The 26,362-nt window shown below is 42.7% G+C and overlaps 1 protein-coding gene and 1 non-coding gene across 4 annotated transcripts in view; one reads left to right on the top strand and one right to left on the bottom strand.

Annotated features, from left to right (window-relative positions):
- The first annotated feature begins 635 nt into the window (after nucleotides 1-635).
- Nucleotides 636-26,362, top strand: part of SLC44A1 (solute carrier family 44 member 1) — a 212,292-nt gene continuing 186,565 nt past the window's right edge. Inside the window, exon 1 of one of the 3 annotated variants that reach the window (XM_061163487.1) lies at nucleotides 636-756. In XM_061163487.1, the coding sequence (XP_061019470.1) occupies nucleotides 721-756 (36 nt within the window). In that variant the 5' untranslated portion in view covers nucleotides 636-720. The remainder of the gene's footprint in view (nucleotides 757-26,362) is intronic. The other 2 variants (XM_061163489.1, XM_061163488.1) reach the window with 2 other exon arrangements.
- TRNAG-UCC (transfer RNA glycine (anticodon UCC)) lies at nucleotides 16,896-16,968 on the bottom strand. The gene has a single exon. It is a non-coding gene; the product is annotated as a tRNA-Gly (tRNA).

Here is a 26,362-nt window from a genome sequence, read left to right as displayed (position 1 = left end):
AGAGGTAAGAAACCATTAGGGTGGGTCCTCGGGTTGCAAGCCCAATAGGGATACAGAACAGCTCCGCAAGCCTCGCCCGTGCCTCCCGGGTCCGGAAACAACCCGACCCCATTTCGGCTGCGAGCCTGCCCAGCCCTCGTGCGCCCCAGCCTCAGGCGCCCTCTCGCGCAGAGGTAGCGCTCTGCCTCGGTGCCACAGCTAAATGGGCTCGGTACCGCGCAGGCTCCGACGCGCGCCGAAGGGCCCGGCCTCGTTTTGGCCGCAGCCGCCCGGCCGCCCGCGCGGCGCTGCACTGGGGGCGGGGAGTCTGATGGGAGACGCGCGCGGCGCTGAGGAGGCGGCGGCCCGGGAGAGGGAGCGGGAGAGGGACTGGGCGCGGGAGGCGGGAGGCGGGAGGCGGGAGGCGGGGGACAGGGGGAGGCGCCGCCGCCGCCGCCGCCCGCCCCTTTCCGCTGGGGAGCAGCTGCAGCAGCAGGAGCGGAGCAGGAGCCGCGCAGCCACAGCCGCCGCCGCCGCGACCGCCGCCGGGGGATGTGGTCGGCGCCCGCCCCGAGCCGCGCCGCCGCCTGAGTACCCGCCGCCGCCCGAGCCGCCGCCGCCGCCGTCGAGTCGTGTGGGGCCAGGCCGCGCCCTCCCCGGGCGCCCGCCGGCTCGCATGCCGAGGGGCTCCGGGGCGTAGCTGCGCGCCCGGCGCCGCCTCCGGGCTCCTCCGGCCCCGCCATGGGCTGCTGCAGCTCCGCCTCCTCAGCCGCGCAGGTGAGGGGCTCCCGCCTCCCGGCCGCCCGCCCGGATGCCTCCCCCGCGCCGCGCGGCGGGCGCCCGCCGCCTCCCACGACCCGCGAGCTTCCCTTCAGCCCACCGTGCACTCCCGAGACGCCCCCCGCCCGCACCTCCCCCTGTCCCGCCGTTGCCCCCGCGCTGGCTCCCAGGGCAGGCGCCTCAGCGCGGCCCCCGGGGCGCCCCTTGCAGACTTGGCCGCCGCCTCCTAGTCACACCTGAGCGGCGCGTCCCGCCAGCCCGCAGGTAGAGGCTACAAGGACGCCTGCTGTCTGCCCCAGGTGGCACCCCCCCTTCCTTCGTCTTCCGGGCCTGCCTCCTCGCTTCCCACCTCCTTGGAGTCCGCCCGCCCCACATCTACAGACTATCCTCTGTGCTCCCTGGAGGAGTAGCTCCAGCTTGGGCTGTTCGCCCCATCTCCCACCTTATTACAGTTTCTGCTCTATTGGAGATTCTGTCCCTTTTCTTTTGCCGGCTGCCCCCGGCCCGGGTTCAAGCGTTTAAGCGGATCCCGGAGCCCTCCTACGACCCGGTTTCCCAGATTCCAGCGGCTCGCCTCCCACCCCATCCCCCCTTTGTGCCTTGACCTCAGACACCCAGGCCTCTTCGCACACCGAGGCCCCTGCGGGAGCGCGGGGACTGCGCTGGGAAGGAGATTGGGCACCTGGAGGGTGACGGGAGCCTTACGGAAACTCCCTCTTTGTTGCCAGTGTAACAGGAGGAAGAGGTGCCGAATTTAGTTTTTCTGTGGGCACACTGGCTGAGTGTTGTCGCTGAGGGCTGAGATGCAGAGATTTCTCCCAGCGTCTACCCTGCCCCCATCCAAATTTCGCTAACCTGCCTCTCTCTCTTGCCGATCGGAGCCCTTAACCTGGATAGAAATGTTTTAGACAACTGTATAAGGATCAGATGTAATAGGACTTGACTGCTGTCCGCTAATAACTGAGAGGACCTGTTTGTAAATTACCTAATTTAGTGGATTAGTGAGTGTATTTACAAATACGATAAAAAGCAATCAGGAATACTGCATCAAACTGTCTGGTGGTGGTGTATGAAAAATAGGCTCTGACAATGCCTGGAATGTAATCTCACAGTTTCATTAGCTTAGAATTTAACTATGGTCTTTGATTTGTTTGTTTTGAGGGGGAGGCAAGGACTCTTGTTTTTAGAAATAAAGGGTCGTCCGTTCTTGGTGAAGAAAAACGCTAGTTTGGGGGAAAAAAATTCCTTCAGAGATCTAGCATCTGTGATAATGCCAGAAGTGTTTTGCTACTGCTAAATGACTATATATAACTCAGTTTTAAATAACCTGCATACTTGTTCTGAAAATCTGAGATCTGTCAGCAAATGACTGGAATTGCAGATGAATTGAGGACATCTATGTTTTATTAAGTATCCATCCTATTTGTCCATTTCTTTTTTGGGTGTTTGCTTACTCGTGGTTTTTTTTTTTTTTTTTTTTTTTTCTTTTCCTATTAGGATCATAGTCAGGCTGATTGGTTTAGTTAGTTAAACCTTACTGTTCAGTTAGAATAACAAAGAAAAACTATAAATAGTGGTGTTAGGAGGGAGAGGTCTATAGTTTTCATATTAACAGAGAAAGGTGTGGAATCACAATTCCTTTCAACTGGTTAGAGGTTTTTGGGGAGAGAGAGGAATCTAGTTGGGTGCTGTTGGTCTAATTACTTAAATATTATTTTGACAAAAATGGTATCTTTGCTGTTGGGTTTCTCTGAAGAATTGGTTTACTATGTATCCTCTTTTGGACATGAAATGCCTTAGAGACAGGAAAGTATTGGATAGTTTATGGATGGCTTGTTCCATGTTTATAATCAATTAAATTTGGGAGGGATGGATGCTGGACCTGAACTCTACTTAACAGATCTTGCATTTGACTAGCTCCACATCTTACTTTTCGGAATGCTGTCACACGTATTTTCCTTGTTTTTTCCTCTTCTTGCAGCCACTGTTTGCTTCATGCTGTGTTCTACAGACGAGACACACGTCATGCACCCTGAGGGATGCGTTGTTTTTTTTTTTTTTTTTTTGCCCCTGTGGTTTCCTATAGCCAATCAACAGCTGTCACATGCCCTTAAGTTCAGCTTTAGGGACTTGTAGTGTTCAGTGGAGCATTGAGGAGCAGGTTTTGTGCCAAAGAGCAGGTCATCGTTTTTTTTCCTCTCTCCCTTATTTGAGGTTTTGCATCATTCTTTATTTGTGAAATGTTATCAATCTGCTGCATTTTAATGCTCCTTTTAGGAACATCATCAATTGGGATAATATAGTATCTATATGTGTTGTGTTGAAACCAAATAGGGATGCAGCTGCACATCTTCTCTAAATGTGAGCCTCCACATCACTGTGAACTTCTCTAAGAGGCCTGGATTGTATTCTCAGGCACAATGTTTCTTTCACCTCTTCTACTGGATTGTAAACTTCTTGAATGTAGGAACTCTCTTTGTTTTCCACATGTTTGTATTCATTGCAGTGCCTTACTATACCTTGTACATGATAGTGGCTCAGCAATAGTCAATAAACAGAATACAGATACACAGATTGGAACATTTGGCTGGCAAGTAACATTTAATATGAATCCAGCCCTGAACCATGTGCTATTTCACTTCCATGAGCTGGTTGACTAATGTCTCCAAGCCAGTCTCTTCTACGTTCAAATTTGAACTGTTTTAAGTTAAAATTCACTTGCCTTTCCACATTCCATCCTATTCTTTCAATGGGACTGTCAGTTTGCAAAATTGAGCAGGTTTTTTCTTTGCTACTGGTGCTCAGTGCTTATGTTTTAGTTGGAGCAGTGGCTAAAATGTCTTAAAGGAGCTTGTCTGCAAACTCTAATGATAACCTGCACAGCACATCAAAACAAACATGCTTTCGGGTAATCTGCAGTTCAGCTTAGCTTTTCTCAGTGGTATCATCAGCAACTTTAAAGCCCTGGCAGGTTTTGTCATTGTAAATATAGTGTGTTTCGTCTTTGTAGTAGGGATTCACTTTTGAAATATATATAATTTATTTTCCCTCATAGTCTCTTGCCTATATTGTAGACTCTCATAAAAGAGTTATTGCCTTCCAAACTGTTTCATCTCTTGTAGTCTATTCAGTTATTATTTTCATTTTCTTGGCAGTGTCTGAATATCATAATTTGTCTTCAAAATAATTATTCTGTTTTTGGATTTAGCTAAAGTGTCACATTCTATACCTACTTGCATTTCATTGTTTAAGGAGGAAATTATTGACAAAATTATTTGTACTGTATCAGATATGTGTATCTAAGAACCTTAAGAACTCTTAGAAATGTTTATAGAACTCTTAATTATGTTTTGTTTTCTTATTAGTGACCACTGCAGGTTACTTGCTAATACTAGTAGTCGCTCAAGACAAGCCAGTACATGATAGCCTTTGCCTAAAAATCTCTTTGAAGGGAACATAAAAGTGAGATAGTCTTGAGTTTCTTTTTACAGCACTAATCCTCCCTAAGACTCTTAAAATTTATTCCCAACTCTCCATAATTCGTTTGTTCTGTTATAACCTGACATGATTTCTATTCTCGTAATGTTAAACTTCAAAGTTCACTTGTAAATCTTCAGATTTATGAAATGTTCTTTCCCATTGACAAACCAGTTTGAATGAAGGAGGCTTTTGAAAGATTACTTAGCGAATTGTCAAAAGTCTTTGTCGTTAATGGCTAGATCATTATTTCTCACAGTAGTGCTTTGGAAGTCAGGAGATTTTGCAAGTGCTCTGAAGTTCTGTGTCCTTTGGTTCTAACCTTAGAAATTGTGAGAGGGATGGAGGATAATCTTTCTTGTTGAACAAACTGCCCCTTCTATCTGTCTGTTGGGGAGGTTGTTCTTGTCTCTGGTCTTGTCCCATGTCGTCAAATTGAGAGCTCCATATTTAACTGTGTTTTTCTAGCTCTCGTATCTTGTCTTAGGATGAAATGAAAAATGAGAAACAATCTAGTGGTTCACAAACACTGGTTAACTTTTAAGAATGTTAACTGTTCTTTAAAAGAATTTTAATAGTAACTGTAGTCTCCTGCTTTGTGGAATTTGAAGTCAGAGGTTAAAAATGAAAATTGAAGAGTAGTGGGAATTACCAACAGAGACTAAGTTATTCTATTAAAATGTGCCCAACAAAATATACCTGTTCTAACTGAAACAAAAAAAACCATAGCATGAAGACTGTTTTTGTCTTCTGAATCCTGCGCTGTTAGCATGTGCTGTTGTGCCTAGTTGCTCGGTCGTGTCGGACTCTCTGCGACCCCGTGGGCTGTAGCCCACCAGACTCCTCTGTCCATGGGAGTCTCCAGGCAAGAATACTGGAGTGGGTTGCCATGCCCTCCTCCAGGGGATCTTCCCAACCCAGGGATCAAACCCAGGTCTCCCACATTGCAGGTGGATTCTTTACCATCTGAGCCACCAGGGATGCCCAAGCATAGAAGATCCATTCCTTAAAATACATAAATCAATGTTAATATTAAAATTGGCTGGAAAGTAATGTAAAAATGATGAGATTTTTTTGTATAGCTATTTTTCACAGCCCTTTTCACATTTCAACTCCTCCAGTAATTCTGAAGTCGACTTTACTTCCATTTACAGCTGAGGAAGTTGAGAGTTGGATGTTAGTTGAGACTTGGCTGCAGTCTCTGAGCTACTAAGGAATCAGTCCAAATTTTACCCTTGTCTTGAATCTGAGACCTGTGCTTCTGTTTCTGTGTTCACATATATGCTTCCCATATCTTAAATTGCCGTTCATTTTATCTTTAGAAAAGGTCCACTCAATAACATTTTGAAATAAGGAATGTGCAAGTTCAAGTCATGCCATTTTGAACTTGCTGGAGTTACTAGATAGGGAACAATATGATATAATAAGCAAAACTAGTCCAGTTAGAAAGTTCCCAGTCTTAACAAATACTATCAAATACCATTTGATGTGTTAATCCTATCATTTAGAAATGTTATTGGCTTGGAGGATATTTATTTATAGAAATATATTCTATATTATATGCTACTCCTGGTAATTGGTTAGTAAATGTTGTAGAAAACCCCAAACAAACTTTCTGGCCAACTCAATATTTAGCCATCTCCTTTCTCCCCAGCCCCTTCCTGTAGAGGGAGGAATTATTTCAGTTTCATAACTTTGACTCAGATTTTTGGGGCTCTCAGGACTATTAGAGACAAACTAGAACTAGTTACTCTCTTTTCTATGGAACTAAACTGGAATGTAGAGATATGAAGTCTGAGGTTGGAAAGATACATTATGAGGTAACTCAGACTAGAAACCTACTTAGTCACTCTCTATCTTTTTTTTTTTTTTGGCCTCTCCAGGAGGCATGTGGAATCTTAGTTTCCCAGATCCCTGGTCTTAGACCAGGGATCAAACCTACACCCCTTGCAATGGAAGTGCAGAGTCTTAACCCACTGGACCATGAGGGAACTCCTGAAACCCACTTAGTCTCTTAATCTTTCTGTAGTTACCATTAATCCTTAATGTCTTAAGTCTTATCTTTGCAATCTTGACACCACATTGGAAACACGTAAGTGAAGTGAAGTTGCTCAGTCGTTACCGACTGTTTTCAACCCCATGGACTGTAGCCTACCAGGCTCCTCCCTCCATGGGATTCTCCAGGCAAGAGTACTGGAGTGGGTTGCCATTTCGAAACACTTAGGAGGTTAAAAAAAAAACAACAAAAAACACCACACGATTCCTGGGTCCTCCTTTCAGAGATTCTGATTTCCTTGGTCCAGGGGTACTACCTGGGCCTCAAAAAGTTTTAAAGTTGCCCTGATTATTTTCATGCTTTGCCAAGGTTGAAAACCACTCTTACATACCGTTCTGTGATAATTCCATCTCCTTCTATGGTTTTAGTTACAACCCATTTGCCCACAGTTCTCAAAGTAAATTACTGAACTGAAACCGACTTTATCCCGGTTTCGAAACTATATATCCACTGATTCCTTAGCTCCTCCACTAGAATGTCTTGTAGGCACCTCAAACTCAGTGTGTGAAAACTAAACTCAAAGTATGTAGACACAGATACACACATCTTTTTCAGCATCTTTGGTTCACTGAATGACACCAGTATCATGGTATGGAAACTGGAAACCTGAGACTTGTGAGAAACCTGCTTCTCGTTATTCCACATCTAGTCTCCATATCTTGTCTCTTTTACCTTCGGAATTCCACTACAAGTCCCCCAATCTAAGCATCTGTCATCTCTGGCCAGAACTTTGCTTCTAGGTTACCCAATATTCATTCATGCTTCCCTCTGATTTTTCTCCACACTGCAGTCCTACTGATCGCTTTAAAAAATCAAAAGCTGTGTGGGGATTGTGTCCCCCACCTACCTGAAACCCTTTAATGGTTTCTGATTACTCTAAAGACAGAGACCAGAATCAGCTGGAACTAGCCAGCAGTGCTGTGTGGCCTGGTCTGTACCTCTCTCCAGCGTCGCTGTCAACTCCTACCGTGTTTCTCCTTAATCTTTGTAATCCAGCCTCACAGATTCTTCAGTAGACTTTGTTTTTCTTTTAGGGCTTTGCACATGCTTTTCACTTGTCTGGGAGGCTCTTTGCTTTTCTCCCTAGTCTTTGGCTGACTGATACTTACCCTTCAAGTTTCAGCCTGAGTCTCTTGTTGGGAAAAGACTTCCTTGATCCTTCAAACTAGGCCATGTCTCCTCATTAAGTTCTTAACAGCCTTATATATTTTACCTATGAACACCTAAAGCAATACATAATTATATGGTTAATATCTAGTCCAGGAGTTGGCAAAACTACAGCCCATGTGCCGAATCTTTGTATGGCTTGCAAGCTAATAATGCTAAAAGTGGTATCTGTGTATATTCAGATGGGTGAAAAAAAAGTTAACCATCTTTGCATGAGAAATTATTTCATAAAAATTATATAACTGAATTTCATTGTCCACAAATAAGGTTTTATTGATGCAGCCACACTCATTCATTTATACAGTGTCTATAGCTGCTCTTACGTTACAGTGGTAGAGGTGAGTGGTTAGTTTTGACAGAGACCTTGTGGCCTGCAAGTGTAAATATTTATTCTGTGGCTCTATGGGGAAAATGTTTGCTCACCTCTGGTCTAGACTGAGCTGATGAGGAGAGGGACCACATATGCTTTGTTCATTGCTGACATTCTCTATGCTTAGCTGGTACCTGGTACGTGATAGGTGCTTGTGAAATTTGAGCTTTGAAATTTGAAGAGTTTTGAACAAATTTTCTTTCCTTTCATGGTTGGATGTGTATGAGCTCCAACCTTAGTATCTCTGATGTTTTAAAATTTAATATGAAAATTTTTTAAGAGGACAAATTCTTTCTTTCTGACCTTGCCACATGGCTTGCGGGATCCTAGTTCTCCAACCAGGAATTGAACCCGACCCTGGCAGTAAAAGCACTGACTCCTAAGTACTGAAACATCAGGGAATTCCCTAAAAGGACAACTACTTTCGAAGAAGATTCTCAACAGAAGTCTTAGCAGCTGTCTTAAGCAGCTTGTCTCTTGCAGGTATACATCTCATGTGTGAAGCAAGTGTATTTGTAAAGGTGTAAGTTAGGAGGTGAGTTGTTGATGGACAGGGAAGCCTGGCGTGCTGCAGTCCAGGGGGCCACACGACTGAGTGACTGAACTGAACTGAAGTTAGACGGTGTTAGTCTTTTCCCCTTTGTGGACTCCTTTCTGATTTCATATCAGCTGTTAAATAAGATTTACGTTAAACTTTTGGCTGATAAACTGCTGGAATTTTTTGCTGTGTGTGTGAAAATGATATTACTACAGTATCCCACAACTAAATACTTAGACATCTATCTAGTAAGGAAACTCTTAAAAGCTATTTTTATCCTTATTTTTGAGGTTGTGAGATATTCTGTAAATTGTTGAACAGAAGTGTTTGATTTCTGGATACATTATAATGTAAAATAAGGAAAACAGCAAAAAGATGGAAAAATTGAAAATACATGTTTACTTTGAGATATTCAAGTAGCAGGGAAGATATTAAAGTGTCTTCCTTTTTTTGGTAGCATTATGATAATGGTAATGATAACAATCACGATCTTGTAAGATTTTTCATTATGAATCACTTAAGAATGATTCAGCTTTAAGAAATGAAAAACCATAAATCTAGATGGCTAAACATTAAGGGAAACTTATCTCTTACAAGTTGAGAGGTGGGCTGGCTTCCAGCTGGGTTAGTTCTTTGGCTTGATGACATGACATCCACAAGGACCTGAGTTCTCTCTCTTTTTGTCATTTATGGAAGGTACATTTCCCCCATTTACCTCCCCTTGTGATCCCAAGATGGATGTGACTCTTTTGGAAGACTCGTGTGTGCTGAGCTGACAACTTCCAGTGGTTTTTTCTTTCAACAGGAGTTAGGGAGGGCTGTATACTCATCTTTAAACAATCTGTAGCAAGGGGGAGGCACGGCTGTGGTGACTGGTTTAGGCTAACCAGGATTTCCCTCTGAGTCAAGTAGAGGGTGAAGCAACACCAGAATAAAATTAGGACACCGCCAGTCAGGCTGGGAGGATTGGGGAGAATGGTGACTGGGTAGGCAGAAACTGATATCTGCTATATAGTTTTGCTGATTTCCTCTGCCTATAAAATAGTGTTTCCTAATATTTTACTTATAGCTCCATTATAAAACTTCACAGTTGCTAGTCAAAAGTCACACAGTCATCTTTCTATTTCCTCAGTAAGACTGCTCTGTGCGTGCTAAGTCGCTTCAGTCGCGTCCACTTTGTGACCCTATGGACTGGAACCCGCCAGGCTCCTCTGTCCATGAGATTCTCCGGGCAAGAACACTGGAGTGGGTTGCTGTGCCCTTCTCCAGGGGGTCTTCCCCACCCAGGGACTGAACCCATGTTGCTTATGTCTCCTGCACGGCCAGGCGTGTTCTTCACCACTAGTGCCACCTAGCCACTGCCTAAGCCCCATCTTTCTCTTTTTCCCACCCCAGCTGCTGCTTTCCTGTTATGAGGCAAGCATAGCTTCTGGATAAAGAAGAGCATTTAAGGTTGGAATAATGGTTAAATAGCTAATCAGAATTCCCACAACCAGTGGGCACCAAGAGAACCTTGGTGTTACTATAACCTTTTCCCTTTCAAGCTTTCTGTTTCCTTTTCTGCCTCTTCTTACTTCTGTATGTGTTTATCTCTGTCTGATTAGTCCTCAGTTTTTCTTTCTTTTCCCTTTCTTTCCCCTAAAGTTTTCTTTTTCCTTCCCTTTCTTTCTACCCCTATCTGATGGACTTAAGGAGCCACAATACTGAGTGGAATATGCTAGAATAGAAAAGTAGAGAGAGAGTGTCCTTTTTTCCCCCCTCCTGTTTAATTTTGGGTATTTTTGTTTTTTGGTAAAGCAATAGTAAGACTGAAGATTCACATCATAATTTAGAGTATCTCTATGATACAAAGAGCTCTTATGGTATAAAAATTGCATCTTTGCAACAAATAGCTAGTTTACAGAAGGAGAATTAATAAACTAATATGTAAATATGTTCAGTCTTGCTAATAAGTCAAATTAAGGGCACATAGATACCCTTTTCATCTGTACCTTTGGTAAAAGTTAACAGAATAATATTAATTGCTCATGTGGTTTTGACTCAAGTATACTTTATTGATTTGCTGAATAACTGGTTTGACCCTCTTGGGACACTGTTTGATGACATATATTGAAGGCCATAAAAAATTTGACACCCTTTAATTTAGTAATCCAAGAGTATAGTAAATGCTAGATGCCAGGATCTTTACATGTGGCATTATTTATAATAGCAAAAATAGTTTACTTTTAGACATACATATTTTAAACATTTATTTTATTATTATTATCATTTTGGCTGTGCTGGGTCTTTCTTGCTTTTCTCCAACTGTGGCGAATGGGGGCTCCTCTCTAGTTGCAGTGTGCAGGCTCCTCATTGCAATGGTTTCTCTCATTGCAGAGCACAGGCTCTGGGGTGTGCATGCTTCGGTAGTCATGGCTTGATGTCTCTGGGGCACAGGCTCAGTAGTTGGGGCCCACAGGGCTCCGTTGCTTCAAGGCGTGTGGGATCTTCCCAGATCAGCGATCGAACCTGTGCCTCCTGCGTTGGCAGGTGGATTCTTTACCCCTGAGCTACCAGGAAAGCCCAACATAATGTTGTTGATGTAAAATTTTCTTAATATAAAATTCAGTTGAATTTAGTCTGTTATATGTGTCTCCCTTCACCATCCCCAACGAAATGATCGTCTCTTAATGGACAAGTAGCCTTTTGCCATACCTTCCCTAAGTTCTTCCCCTACTGCTGCTCTAAAGGGCCATTGGAACCTGAGAATTAAACACTGTTATGTACTGGCAGGAGTATGGGCTGTATAGCCAGACTATGGGTTTAAAGCTCGGCTCTGTCACCAAGTGAGTTATTTGGGCCAAATTCTTTAACATTTTTGTGCCTCATTTTCCCCAGGTATAAAATGGGAATAATGATAAAACCTGTCTTACAGGCTTGTAGCAAACTGAACAACGTTTGAAAATATCTTATGATATAAATGTAAACTAAGTCTTTCAGGTGCTCTATCCATTAATACTACCCTAAAACAATCCTGTATTTGACTTTTCGAAAAGGGACCCAAACTTTCAAAATACTAAAATCGTGTCTAGGAGATGAGTATTAAGGGCGCAGTGAACAGCAGTAAGGAGAGGTTAAATTGGGTGTGGTTAAGGGTTCAGGGGTTGGAGAAGTCAGGAAAGAATAGACTAGATGGAGAGTGGGCTTCCTGAAAATCACCCTTGATTTCTCTTTTAAGGATGGGTTTAGAAAGAGTGGGAGGATAGACAGATAGTACAAAGCAGGGACAAGAAAGGACATTTCAGTGAAAGGAACGGCTTGAACAAAGGTACAGCAGCCTTTAACTGTCGGTTTGGAAAGGGGACCTGGCCAGGGTAGAAAGAGTGTTACATGTAGGGAAGACTCTACTGTTCGAAGGAGAGAGAAATGGCAGTCATGAAGGGTTTTTCGGAGTGACTTAAGGAAGAATAATCTGAGCCTTGCCTGTGCTTGAAGTGAGAGAAGGGGAAACAGAGGCCACCCTGGAAGCCGTTCAGTAACTTGAACCAACAGTATAAATGGGGAACAGAGAGACATTACACAATTGAAATAGGACAGATTTTCCTGATTTAACCTGGATATGTGGAATAAAGGAGAGGGATAAAACCAGTTTAGAACACTGTATAATGGAAGAAGGGTATTATAATTGATAGACAAGGGAGTTGAGATGGAGACTAGAATATGGGGAGGGGAAGATGAATTTAATTTTGTGTGAACTGAGATTGAGATGATAGTAATACCTCCATGTAGCAGTTTCCCATAGGCAACAGAATATCTCGAATTGGATTTCAGAAAATGTTCTAAGTCATGTGCATAAAGGAGATGCTGTAAGGATGGGTGGTCTCCCAGGGGAAAGCAATGGCATGGAATATGAGAGTAGACCTCTGGGTTTGCCCTGCTTCCAGTCCCTAGTTGTCTGCTGTCATATAATAAATTTCACTATATTTTTGCAACTCAGAGATGAGTGTCAGTTTTAGCCCCATTTTACATATTAGGAAACTGAGGCTCCATTTGCAACAATATGGATGGACACAGATTATCATGTTAGGTGAAGTAAGTCAGAACAGAGAATGGCAAATATGATACTACTTATATGTGAAATCTAAAAAATGATACAAATGAACTTATTTACAAACCAGAACAGAAATAGAAAACAAACTAATGGTTACCAAAAGAGAAAGGTAGGGGGATAAATTAAGAGTTTGGGATTAATCTGTACACACTGCTATATATAAAATAGATTAATGACCTCCTGTATAACAGAGGGAACTATATTCAGTATCTCGCAATAATTTATAATGGAAAAGAAACAGAAAAAGAATATATGTATATTCTGAAGCACTTCTCTGTACATCTGAAACTAACACAACATTATAAATCAACTATAATCTTAAAAAAAAAGAGGGAGAGAGAAACTGAGGCTCAGAAAGTTTAGGCAGCTTGTCCAAGGTCCCTGAAGGCGTGTAAAGGCTGGGGTGGTTCAAAGCCTGTGCATTTCCTACTGCACTGCATTCTCTTCCATCTGTTGTACTGAGGACTATATTTAAATAGTATATTAAATGTATCTTAGGTATCAGTTTTTCTTCCCTAAAATTCAGAGATTTGTACTGTTTACTCTGGCTTTAAAGTGTGTGTGGCAGGGCGGGGGCGGGGGGGGGGGCGGTGAGGAGGAGGAGAGGGGTGTTGGTTTTCAGTCACTGCACCCTAAACTAGAGGTCAGACTGTGACAGTTTGCCTTCAAGTCTATGTAAGTGGTGGTTATAAACTTCAGACTCCGGGGACCTTTGCATTTCCTCCTGGGCCCTTCTGCATTCTCTAAGAGCAAGTCTGTCATGGCAGTATATTTACTAAATGTGACTACAATTGTGTCCTTTTCTCATAACTCAGATTCTCAAAAATACAGTTTTAATAAGGAATAGATATATCTATACATATATTGTTGTTGTTGTTCAGTCCCCAAGTTGCGTTCGACTCTTTGCAACCCCATGGACTACAGCACGCCAGGCTTCCCTGTCCCTCACTGTCTCCTGAAGTTTGCCTAAGTTCATGTCCATTGAATCGGTGATGATATCCAACCATCTCATCCTCTGTCACCCTCTTCTTCTGCCTTCAATCTTTCCCAGCATCAGGGTCTTTTCCAATGAGTTGGCTCTTTGCATCACGTGGTCAGAGTATTGGAGCTTCAGCCTCAGTCCTTCCAATGAATATTCAGGGATGATTTCCTTTAAGATTGACTGGTTTGATCTCCAAGGGACTCTCAAGAGTCTTCTCCAACATCACATTTCAAAAGCATCTATATATAGTCTATATATAGTCTTGGTAGATCCAGCGCCTTCGGAAGGGTTAATGTACTGTATTTAATTAATTAATTAAATTGATACTATTTAATATCAAGTATCAAAAAGGCTCAGGAGAGCAGTAAGAAAGGAGAAGGTGAAGAAAATGGCCATGGTGAAGTTGAAAACTATGGCACAAGTGATTTGCATGCACATAAAGATCAAGTTACCAGGGCAGAGATTTTTTTTTTTACCTCTAGAGTGAAAGCTGGAGTTTGTTTTTTAAACTAAACTTCAGTTTAAAACCTCAGTTTTTTCCAAATGGATTTTGAAATATTGCACATGATTTTGTCTGTTCGTAGATTCTAAAAACATCACGTGTTGGAAAACAGTCTGAAAACATCAAGTTGTAAAGCCTAATATATTAAATATATTTTGAAACTAGCCTTGCTTTTACGTCAAGAAAAACATGTGGAATAGACATTGGTGGTTGAAGCAGATTTCAGTTATGAAGATATGGGAATAGCATTTTAATAAGATACTTCATTTTAAAATTGAATGCAATTCTAGTTTTGGTAATAATGTTTTAAAGGTTTATAGTTTAATCTGAGAAAGTAATCCTGGACCAAGTGGAAACACACGATTCTGTTGAGGTAGTGACAAGCACAGAGTAGGAAGCCCCCAGAGGGGACGTACTTCCCCGTGACCTGCTGCTCAGCAGGCCCTGCTGTAGGCAGTGCTGCATGTGCCCTCCATGTAAGGATACAAGTGTCACTTACGAAAGAATACTGTAGGCAGTGTTTCCCCAAGTATGTGCTCCCATAGCGCCAGGGCTACAACGTGGTCTTCTGAGAAAGGATTCTGAGGTCAGAAAAGCTTGTAGGGTTCTTGCTCATTCCATACCCCACACCCATTTGTGGAGCCACGTCAGCATGGTGCTCGTGTCCAGCTCTTGTGACCCCATGGACTGTAGGCTTCCAGGTTCCTCTGTCCATGGGATTCTCCAGACGAGAATACTGGAGTGGGTTGCCATTTCCTTCTCCACCACATCAGCATATCAGTCTGTTAAAGGCTCACTGCCCCACAATCCACATCCCCACACCAGAAACCAGTCTAACTTGGCTTAACTGGCCTCCAGTTCATTTGTCCCTAACATTTCTTTCTTTTTTTTTCTTTTCATCTTGAGGAACTCTTCTCCTACAGGACATACTTTGAGAAACAGTGCTTGAAATATTCCTTCTCCGTTTCTTTAAGTGAGCGTGGTAGCAGGAATGTTCTTGATCAAGCAACCCTTAGTCCGGAAGTGCTTAGAAGGTTTGAAACTGAGTTTGAGCACATCACAAACTTCAACATGTTCTTTACAATACTGGCAAGATAGTGTAAATAAGTGTCAAGTTACTCAAGTATATTAGGATAATGAAAAAGCCTTTCATGTGAATAATTTCTCAGATTTGTAGTTTTGAGATTTCCAAGAAGGTAGGGAGGTTAAGAGTTTACAAAAGGATCCTTCAACTTTAGAACTTCAGAATAGAACTGCTGTGAGGCCAGCTGGGCCAACAGCAAGCAAGGGGAGCAGCCATCTGCTTTGGGGGTTTTCTCCTGTAGCCCTGGTCTGTGGCAGAGACCACAGGAGTAGTTGGAGTTATTACTCAGCATTCCACATGGACTTCGGTAGATGGGACCTGCTGGTTAAATGCTGATTATCTTTTGTTGGAGAAGGAATCCAGGACAGAGGTGATACTACAGGGGCCAAGCAAATAATGAAAATAAGTGCAAGTGTTGTCACTCAGTCGTGTCCAACTCTTTGTGACCCCATGGACTGTAGCCCACCAGACTCCTCTGTCCATGAAATTCTCCAGGCGAGAATGCTGGAGTGGGTTGCCATTTCCTTCTCCAGAAGATCTTCCCGACCCAGGGATTGAACCTAGGTCTCCCGCATTATAGGCAGACTATTTACCGACCGAGCCACCAGGGAAGACCAAGCAAATAATAGATCCTCAATAAATAATTATTGAATATATGTGGTGGGGGCATGGGATAGTCAGTGGAGAAGGAAATGGCAACCCACTCCAGTATTCTTGCCTTGAGAATCCCATGGACAGAGGAGCCTGGTGGGCTACAGTCCATGGGGTTGCAAATAGTTGGACATGACTGAGCGACTAAGCGCATGGGTTATTCAGAGACTAGAAATTTAGTTTGTGAAGCTCGTGAAAAGTGAAAGTCGATCAGTCGTGTCCGACTCTTTCCAACCCCATGGACTATGAGTCCGTGGAATTCTCCAGGCCAAAATACTGGAGTAGGTAGCCTTCCCTTCTCCAGGGGATCTTCCCAACCCAGGAATTGAACCCAGGTCTCCCGCATTGCAAGTGGATTCTTTACTGCTGAGCCACAAGGGAAGCCCTGTGATGCTCATGTTTCCTATCAAATTTACTATGAAAATAAAGGTGACCTTTCAATGGAAGGAAATGGGAATGAACCAGAAAATTAAAAGAAGCCACTATGTGAAATGTTTTAAGTTAATTCTGGTGATTTTAAAACTGCCCTTGTTAGCATGTTTTCCCACATTATAATGAAGTCTTGGTGAAGACATTAATACTAGCCAGTCAGGGAAGAAAGAGCATATCATAAGCTGGAGACCACAGCCTTGTCAGCACCTGAAAGTATGCTAGGTGATCAGCACTGCTAAATAGATTTATAAGAAAAGATTTAGCTCCACCACTGTGCAGGTGTATGGTGACAGGTCTTCTGGCCCATCTTCCCAGTGCCTGCCTGGAGTAGAGTGGATAGAGCCACAAATCCTACTTATTTTGTTCAAAGTGTGGCCAGAAGGGTAGAGAGCAGCCTGCAGAAATGACGCCTGCTTGTGAGGAGCTCAGGAATGAGGGGAAGGCCCTGAGAAAAAAGGAAGAAAATCAAGAATGTTGGTAGAATACAGAGAAAATTCCAGGCCTGTCACATGCTTTGTTTTGGTTCAGCATTTACTGAGCATTGTGCTACTCAGGATTCTAAGGACTGGATTCAACCAAGAAGGAGCCTTTCCCTTGAAGTGTTCAGTCTGTTACAGGGAGGGCTGAGGGACATCCACAGAGTGTCGGGGCTCACCTGAGTCTCTCTTCAGTAGCCCCAGAAAAGTTACACCATTTACTGAGTGCACGGTGCCGATAATTTCTTGATAGATTCTAATTTTTATTTACATGGCTGCGCCAGGTCTTTGTTGCAGCATGTGGGATCTAGTTCCCTAACCAGGGATCAAACCTGTGTCCCCTGCAGTGGAAGCGCAGAGTCCTAACCCCTGGACCACCAGGGAAGTTCCCTAAATATTATTTTTGAAGTGTGTTCTGTGTCAACTCTTAACTGGTTAAGAATGGAGTTTGGTAAGCTTTGGGCTAAATTTATTGTCTCTGTAGTCATGACAGTATTTTATGACATGGAATGAAAGAAAAATTACTGTCCTTGAGTAGAAAATAATGTGAAACTTCCCTGAATACTGTGGATGAGTCATTCTTGAGGTGATCCCTTAAAAAGATAGGACCTATAATGTGTTTAATATCTTTATTTCCCCATTGAAATGACCAGCATTTAAGCAGAGTGACTTGTGTTCTTTGATGGTACTAGGTTCTAGGAACTTTATATTTAAGGTAGAACAAGTCAGAAGTGTCCCTTTGCTGTTGCTCTCTAATCTCAGGTGGCTCTCTTGCGGCTCATCTGTGTCTAGTGACTGAGCCACAGATCTCTGCCCTTTCACCCTGCCAGCAAGCCCAGGTGCAGTTACCTAACTGGGCACCGTGACCTGTTTAATGTCCATTAGTCGCCGAACCACAGGACTCAGAATTGATTCTTCATTTCTTGGGTTAGTTGCTCAGTCTTTGTGACCCCATGGACTCTAACCCACCAGGCTCCTCTGTCTATGGAATTCTCCAGGCAAGAATACTGGAGTGGGTACCCATTCTGCATTTCTTACCACCAGTCAGACCATCTTCTCGTTTCTCTTAACAGTTTTCTCCTATCCAGACGTGCATTTTCTCTTCTGCTCTTTAAGTCTATTTATATCTCATCTGCTTCCAAATATCTTGGATGATTTGTAATGAAATGTAAATATACTTAAGACTTCTGAAATGAAAAATTGAAAGCTAAAAAGCGACGGAGATGAGGCAGAAGGAAGAAGCTTGTGTGTCCTGAGTACCTAAACTGCTGCGCCTACCAGTGTTACCAGTCCCACTTTGGAAGGTGCTAATTCAAAGGAGATGATTACCGGGAATCCTTTTACAGAATCTCACAACTGGCGGGGACTTAGAGTTCTGTATTCCAACCTACCAAGATATCACATCCACTAAGTGGTTTTGTCCAGGCTCTGCTTAAATACCTCCCATCAGCAGAGAACTCACTGCTTCCTGAGTCGGTTAACTCCACTTTCAGGCAGTTATTAGAAATTGCTTCTTTGCACAGGTGACCTCTCTGTCCATGTAACTTTACTGCTGATTCTAGTTCTGCACCCACTAGCTATATAGAATAATTGAAGAGAAAACAACTGAAATCATCCTTAATGTGTACTGAATTGTATACATTTAAACTTAAAAACCCTTAGTTTATACTGCCATTTCTAAGTATCATGCTTCCAGATTCTGTATTAGTCTGGGCTTCTCTGTTTTTCCCCTTTAAGCTTTGATTTTTTTTTAAAGTTTATTTAATTTTTATTTTTATCAAAGCTATACATGCCTATATTTTTAAAGAGTCAAACATTAGAAGCAGAATTGTTATTTTTTAAAAAGCCTTTCCCCCATTTTATGCTTCCCTGAGGCCATCACTTTTAAATCTTTGAACTAAATCTTTTTGCTATTTCTCTCTGTATCTCTAACATGCTTATATTGCTGCCACCTGACTCTAGTTTTTGGCATTAATTTTGGCCTCCACTGTGGAAGATGAAGATTGTACTTATGTTCCATGTACTTGCTTCCAGTCCGCCTATCCTACTGTAGAGGTGTCACGGTTCTGTTTGGACTGATCTTCAGGTCCTTTCATTATGACTACATAAATGCTCTTTAAGCTGACTCGTGTAGTATTTCATCATTCCTACATAATCTTGTGTTGCTCTTGGATATAATTGTCGTGTTTTGCTGTTTGCCTGGTTTTCTGTGTACTTGTTGAGGACTAATTGACCTCTACATTCTTACCTGGTTGTGTGAATTTCTTTGAGTCAGCACAGATACCTTTGATAGTCTTTTTTAAAAAAAAATTGTTATTTTATTTATTTTTATTTTTTTGGCTGCACTGGGTCTTAGGTGCAGCATGTGGAATCTTTAGTTGCAGTGTGTGAAATCTAGTTCCTTGACCAGGGGTTTAACCCTTGGGATCATGGAGTCTTAGCCAAAGGACCACCAGGGAAGTCCCCTTAGATATTAATTAATTTCAGTTTCCCGACAGGACATCTCCTGTAGCTCCAGTCTGGGCTTCTCGCTTCTCAGGCCTGTTTCAAAGTTATCAATTTGAGATCTCCCTTCACATCGTACCAAGTATTCACTTCATCTTTCTTGTGTTGGTGTCCCAGTTATGTGGAAATCACGTACTAAGAAAATTTCATTAAAACATGTTTTAAAACTGGCTGTGTAGCTTTATTTTGCAAGTCTAAGTAAGAAAAATAAACAGGGGAAAGGAGGGAAGAAAAGATATGGTGAAGTAGAGTTGGAGGAAGAAAACGTCTGTTTTGCCTTTAAGCTAGAAGGCCTGGGGAAAATTTAGAATATCTGTGTTTGGAATGAGACCAATAAATCTAGTCAACTTGGCGAATTGAACACTGGTATTTATCTCTGCCTCTAGTAGCAGGAGTCTAAGGCTTAGGGATCTCTGAGGGTGTGGATGAGAAGAGAGTCTGAAAACCACAGAACTGCCTGGTAGCCTATATCAGGAGTAAGCAGACTCCAGATTTTCATATTTCCCCAGCTAAGAAGCAAGGTAACACACTACCCTACAATATTCTGTTTTCACATCTGACACATATGTCTAGGATACATTTTGAGTTCATTTTTAGATAAAGTTTGAGGTATAGGTTGGGATTTTGTTTTTTTGTTTGCATCAGTTGAGTTCAGTCGCTCAGTTGTGTCTGACTCTTTGCAACCCCATGAATCACAGCACTCCAGGCCTCCCTGTCTATCACCAACTCCCGGAGTTCACCCAAATTCATGTCCATCGAGTCGGTGATGCCACCCAGTCATCTCATCCTCTGTTGTCCCCTTCTCCTCCTGCCCCCAATCCCTCCCAGCATCAGGGTCTTTTCCAGTGAGTCAACTCTTCGCGTGAGGTGGCCAAAGTACTGGAGTTTCAGCCTCAGTATCAGTCCTACCAATGAACACCCAGGACTGATCTCCTTCAGGATGGACTGGTTGGATCTCCTTGCAATCCAAGGGACTCTCAAGAGTCTTCTCCAACACCATAGTTCAAAAGCATCAATTCTTTAGCACTCAGCTTTCTTCACAGTCGAACTCTCACATCCATACATGACCACTGGAAAAACCACAGCCTTGACTAGACGGACCTTTGTTGGCAAAGTAATGTCTCTGCTTTTTAATATGCTATCTAGGTTGGTCATAACTTTCCTTCCAAGGAGTAAGCGTCTTTTAATTTCATGGCTGCAATCACCATCTGCAGTGATTTTGGAGCCCCCCAAAATAAAGTCTGACACTGTTTCCACTGTCTCCCCATCTATTTCCCATGAAGTGATGGGACCGGATGCCATGATCTTGGTTTTCTGAATGTTGAGCTTTAAGCCAACTTTTTCACTCTCCTCTTTCACTTTTATCAAGAGGCTTTTTAGTTCCTCTTCACTTTCTGTCATAAGGGTGGTATCATCTGCATATCTGAGGTTATTGCTATTTCTCCCGGCAGTCTTGATTCCAGCTTGTGCTTCTTCCAGCCTAGCATTTCTCATGATGTACTCTGCATATAATTAAATAAGCAGGGTGACAATATACAGCCCTGACGTACTCCTTTTCCTATTGGGAACCAGTCTGTTGTTCCATGTTCAGTTCTAACTGTTGCTTCCTGACCTGCATACAGGTTTCTTAAGAGGCAGGTCAGGTGATCTGGTATTCCTATCTCTTTCAGAATTTCCACAGTTTATTGTGATCCACACAGTCAAAGGCTTTGGCACAGTCAATAAAGCAGAAATAGATGTTTTTCTGGAACTCTTGCTTTTTCGATGATCCAGCGGATATTGGCAATTTGATTCCTGGTTCCTCTATTTTTTCTAAATCCAGCTTAAACATCTGGAAGCTCACGGTTCACATATTGCTGAAGCCTGGCTTGGAGATGGGGTGTCTAATTATTCTAGTACACTTTGGTGAAAAGGTTATACTTCTTTCCATTGAATTGCTTTTGTACCTTTCCCAAATATTAGCCATGTATATATGGGTCTGAATTTTCTATTTAATTGATGTGTTTGTCTTGACACTAATACCAAATGGTCTTGATTATGGTAGCTTTATAGTATATATTGAAATCAAGTGGTGTGAGTACGTAGAAAACTGTTTTGTCTATTCTAGTCTTCTGTCTTTCCTTATACATTTTAAAATCAGCTTATCAATATCTACCCCCCCAAATCCTGCTGGGATTTTGATTTGGCTTGTGTTGCAACTATAGTGAAGTGAAAGTGTTAGTCACTCAGTCATGTCTGACTCTCTGAGACCCCATAGACTGTAGCCCTCCAGGCCCCTCTGTCCATGGGATTCTCCAGGCAAGAATACTGGAGTGGGTTGCCATGCCCTTCTCCAGGGAATCTTCCTAAGCCAGGGATCGAACCCAAGTCTCCTGCATTGCAAGCAGATTCTTAACTGTCTGAGCCACCAGGGAAGCCCTGCAACTATAGATCAATTAGGAACGAATTTGTTAAGTAATATTGAGTCTTCCGGTCTGTGAATGTGGTATAGTTCTGCATTTATTGAGCCTTTGATTTCTCTCGTCAGTTTTCCTGTCCTGATGTTTTCTTTCTTGATTTATTCCCTTAATTTGGAAAAAAAATACCTCCTTTAGTAGGTTCCTGAGAAAAGGATACATGTAATTTTTTGATAACTTGCAAATTTTTATTCTTACTTCATGCATATTTAATATTTGGCTGGATTTAGAATTCTAGATTGGAAATTATTTTCTCTCAGAATTTAAAATGTATTTTTCCTTTGTCTTCTTCCTGCTAGGATAGCTATTGAAGTCCGATTCTGGTTCTTGATTTTTTTTTTTTTTTTTTTTGTATTGAACTTTTTTAATTCTCTCTGGAACCTTTTAGGGTCTTCCTTGTGATCCATCTTCTGACATTTTTCAGTGATGTGCCTTTTTTGTGGATCTGTTTTCATCCATTATGCTGGACACTGTGGGGATATTTCAATCTGGAAATTTCTATTTTGTGGTTAGGAAGTTTTTTCCTGAATTCTTTGATTTTTTTCCCACCTGTTTTCCTTGTTCCTTACTTTTCTTGCCTTTTCTTTCATTTCTAAACTCCTTGTCTTCTAATCCATACTCTATTAGATTTGTTCTATTTGTCTTTCTATTACATTTTTATTTCTGCTACGAGTTCTTCATTTCATAGGGTATTTTTGCTTTGTTCTCATCATTATTGTTTATTTTTGTGCCATCTCTTCTCTGTGCGTATGTGTGTGCATTTGTTTTAAGTTCACTTCTCTCTGTATCTGCATCATCTGTTTCTTCCAACTTAGTTTCTTCTGTTTGTCTCTGCATTCACGTTAAAGTTTCTTCTTTGACTGTCTGGTGGTACTTAGTTATCTGCTCATTGTTTAAGTGCCAGGCTCCAAAAGCTTGTTGAAAGCACTGTATTCATTTGGGGATGGGGTTGTTGACTGTGGGGTTCACTGTAGGGTGGTCTGTGTGTTTGTCACTCAGTCATGTCCAACACTTTGCGAGCCATGAATTATAGCCTGCCAGGCTCCTCTATCCGTGGGATTCTCCAGGCAAGAGTACTGGAGTGGGTTGCCATTCCCTCCTCCAGGGGATCTTCCTGACCCAGGGATCAAACCTGAGTCTCCTGCATTACAGGCAGATTCTTTACCGTCTGAGCCACCAAGGGAAGCTCCGTAGGGTGGTTCGGCCAGGCCCTGTTTTCTTGGAAACACTCAGTGTCAGTATGTTTTGGTCTTTTTTTTTTTTAACGGATCAGATTTTCTCCAGGAAATCTCTTCTCATCTCCTGGAGAGTATTTGTCTGACTGCTAGAATTCTGGGACCCAAGCAGGGAAAGAAAATGGAGAAGGCCTTGGTCTCAGTATTTACTTTGTAAACTTGCACTTATTCCTTTTGTTTTCTCTCCCCTTGCCCATAACTATTCTGGATAGAGGAGGGGCAATTAGTTCCCTTCCTGCTCCAAGGGTCTCACAGCTCCCTTTCATGAATCCTCCCGTTTGTCTCCTCTGGTTCCAGAGATGTCATATACCACAAATTCCTGAAGTTTGGGAGCGTTTTACGGCATTAATCGGTTTGCTTCCTGGCCTTTCCCACTGTTGACTCAGGATTTAGTTTCTTGGAGTCTGCTAGGTTAATTGTCTCTCTCCTACCTAAATCCTAGTTCCAGATATTTTGAATTCCTCTACTGTCATTTAAGTGGCATTTTGGGAAGGAGCAGCTTTAAATGCCGGAGTAGGCAATGGCATCCCACTCCAGTATTCTTGCCTGGAAAATCCCATGGACGGAGGAGCCTGGTGGGCTGCAGTCCATGGGGTCGCGAAGAGTAGGACATGACTGAGCGGCTTCACTTTCACTTTTCACTTTCATGCATTGGAGAAGGAAATGGCAACCCACTCCAGTGTTCCTGCCTGGAGAATTCCAGGGATGGCGGAGCCTGGTGGGCTGCTGTCTGTGGGGTCGCACAGAGTCAGACACGACTGAAGCAACGCAGCAGCAGTAGCATTAAATGCATATGTTCAGTTAGCCACTACTAGAAGTTACCCAAGTCTCTTATCTGTATGAGTGAATTCTAGTTTAACAGTTCCACTGAAGTGTGGTGCATAGAAGGGAGAAGATATTTTGAATTCCTCTACTGTCATTTAAGTGGCATTTTGGGAGGGAGCAGCTTTAAATGCCGGAGAAGGCAATGAAAGAAGTCAGTTCTTTCTTCTGAATTCTCAGTGTTGCCTAAAGTTGCATTGGGCTTCCCAGGTGGCTCAGTGGTAAAGAACCTGCCTGCCAATGCAGGAGATGCAGATGGTTCAATCCCTGGGTCAGGAAGATCCACTGGAGTAGGATATGGCAACCCACTCTAGTATTCTTGCCTGGAAAATGTCATGGACAGAGGAGCCTGGCAGGATACAGTCCACGGAGTTGCGAAGAGTCAGACATGACTGAGCACGCACACACGCAAAGGTTGCATTAGCCTTTTCAGCAACTTTACTTACATTAGCTTGATGTCCACCAAAAGCCCTAAGTCATTCCGCCCCCCCCCCCCAACTTCCAACCATGTTCTAGTATTGTTGGATTTTTAAAAGATAAGTAGAAAACTTGAATTTTCTGAGAAAATGTAAAGCTGTTGATTTTTGCCCAGTTTGGCAGATTGTATGAGCTTTTGGAATTCCGACTTTATTATCTGTTGTATTTGCTATTGCTTCCTCAAGTTTTTATCATCTGATAATTTGGTCAGCAAATCATTTATGTCTTCATGAAGGGCTTACTGATTGTGGGTTCATTGTAGTGTGGTCTAGCTGGCCTGTTTTCTTTGGAACTACTCCTGTGCCATTATCTTTTTGCCTTGGTATCATTTATCATTTTACTTTAAAATATTTTTCATTTCTTTTGAGGACCTCTGTTTACTTAATCAGTTCTTTTCTCAAGACCATTCTAGCAGTTCCAGATATACTTGACCCTTATTTTAGTCTATTTTTCTCCATCTTATCATGAGAGATAGTATTAGAGATGAGATCAAACCATTCACCTCATCCTTTTCTCAGTGCCCACAAACCCTGTTTTGATCATCTGTTCTGGAATTTTACCTTGAGTTGAAGTTGGGCTCAGTTGCAAAGTTTGTGGTGTTCCCTTTTCTAAAAATGGGGATGCTAACATGTTTCTTACTCTGTGCTTTCCTCTCATTCTCTGCCATTGAAGAGGGCATATAACTTGTCTGGATCACCAGGGTGTGAATACCTCCCTGGGAGACAGGAGAGGCAGTGTCTCTCTGTTCTCAGGGTATTGCACTGGTCTGACATGTAGCAGAGACTGTCAATGACTGGGTAAACTTGTTTATTTGAAACAGTGTAGAGTTCTTTCTGAATTTCATCACCTGTTCACGTATTAGGGCTGCAGTGTTTACAGATCATTGTTGAGTCTCATCCTACACTAAATTTTGATGATACCTATAAGGTTGTAGTTTCCTATGTTTAGAGTGTCAAGATTTAGTGGTAAAAAAAAGTCTTTTCATAGAACCTGCTGGTATTCCAAGCATTGTGCTGGGCTTTGGAGATATAGCAATGAATGAAAATTCTCAGGGAGTCCACCCCCCAGTGGGGAGGAGAGGATTAAAGGAGCACTGACAGTCAGGGCTTGTGTATGACACATCCTGCACTTGTCTTATATTGAAAGGTCATCTTTGCGATGCTTCCCTTTTTCCAAAAATGTTTCCCTAGGACTGGCTCTCATGTTTATTTACATACAGTATCTGACATGTACCACCTTTGCTGCCACTGGCCTAGTCCAGATTAGCATCTTGCACCTGGTACCTGTAGTCCTTTCTCTTCACAGCAGCCTGAGTGATCAAAGAGCAGCTCAGATCGCATCTCTGAGCTTGGAGCCCTCCAGCAACTTCATCACGCTTAAATGTGACATCCAGACTTTCTCATCTGGCTCTGCCTACCTCTTCTCCTTTCTTACCATTGTTTTAATTCATTATGTTCTGGCCCTGAGCCTTGTCTGCAGACGTGTCCTTGTCAGAGCCTTCCTCTTCTCTGATTCCACCCTCAGATCTGCCAGACTTGCATCCACAGTTCTGAAGCAGCCCTTCCAGCCCAGCCCTCTCATCTTCTCTTTCTTTACTTGGCTCTCTTTTTCTATAAGCTGATCATCACCTGAAATCACTAACGTATTTTTATTGACTTTCTCCTTCCATAAGCTCCATGAGCAGGAATTTGTCTGTTTTGTTGATTGCTGTATCCCCAGCGTTATACTGGGGCCTAGTACAGAGGAGATAGATGGCCAGCAAGTGTTTGGTGGATAAATGATACATTATAGTTTCACTATAGTTTCCTTCCTTTCTTCCACCCCTCCATTTGTAGTTAAAGGCCCTTCTGTGGAGAACTTCTGATGAAATAAGCCAGTTTCTGGGCAAAGGCATCCTCTCAGACTTCATCAGGAGCCCGCTGGTACAGTTGGTGCTTAATCTCTGCGTTGTCTTGTGCTGAGTCACTTCAGTTGTGTCCAGCTCTGCGAACCTGTGGACTGTAGCCCAGGCTCCCCTCTCCATGGGCTTCTCCAGGCAAGAGTACTGGGGTGGGTTGCCGTGCCCTCCTCCGGGGGATCTTCCCGACCCAGGGATCAAACCTGTGTCTCTGATGTCTCCTGCATTGGCAGGCGGGCTCTTTACCATTGGCACCAATGTCTTAAGATTATAAAATACTAAATTCTGTTTTTTAATGCCCTCCATTATCATTAACGTTAACCAATGGTTAACGTTCCATATACTTCTTAGTTCTTCTGGAATAATAGATGAAAATGCTAACTGTG

The sequence above is a fragment of the Dama dama genome, chromosome 16, assembly GCF_033118175.1.
Source record: "Dama dama isolate Ldn47 chromosome 16, ASM3311817v1, whole genome shotgun sequence".
Lineage (NCBI taxonomy): Eukaryota > Metazoa > Chordata > Mammalia > Artiodactyla > Cervidae > Dama > Dama dama.
The sequence above is the reverse complement of the archived record's forward strand: the minus strand, read 5'-3'. Positions and strand labels throughout refer to the sequence as shown.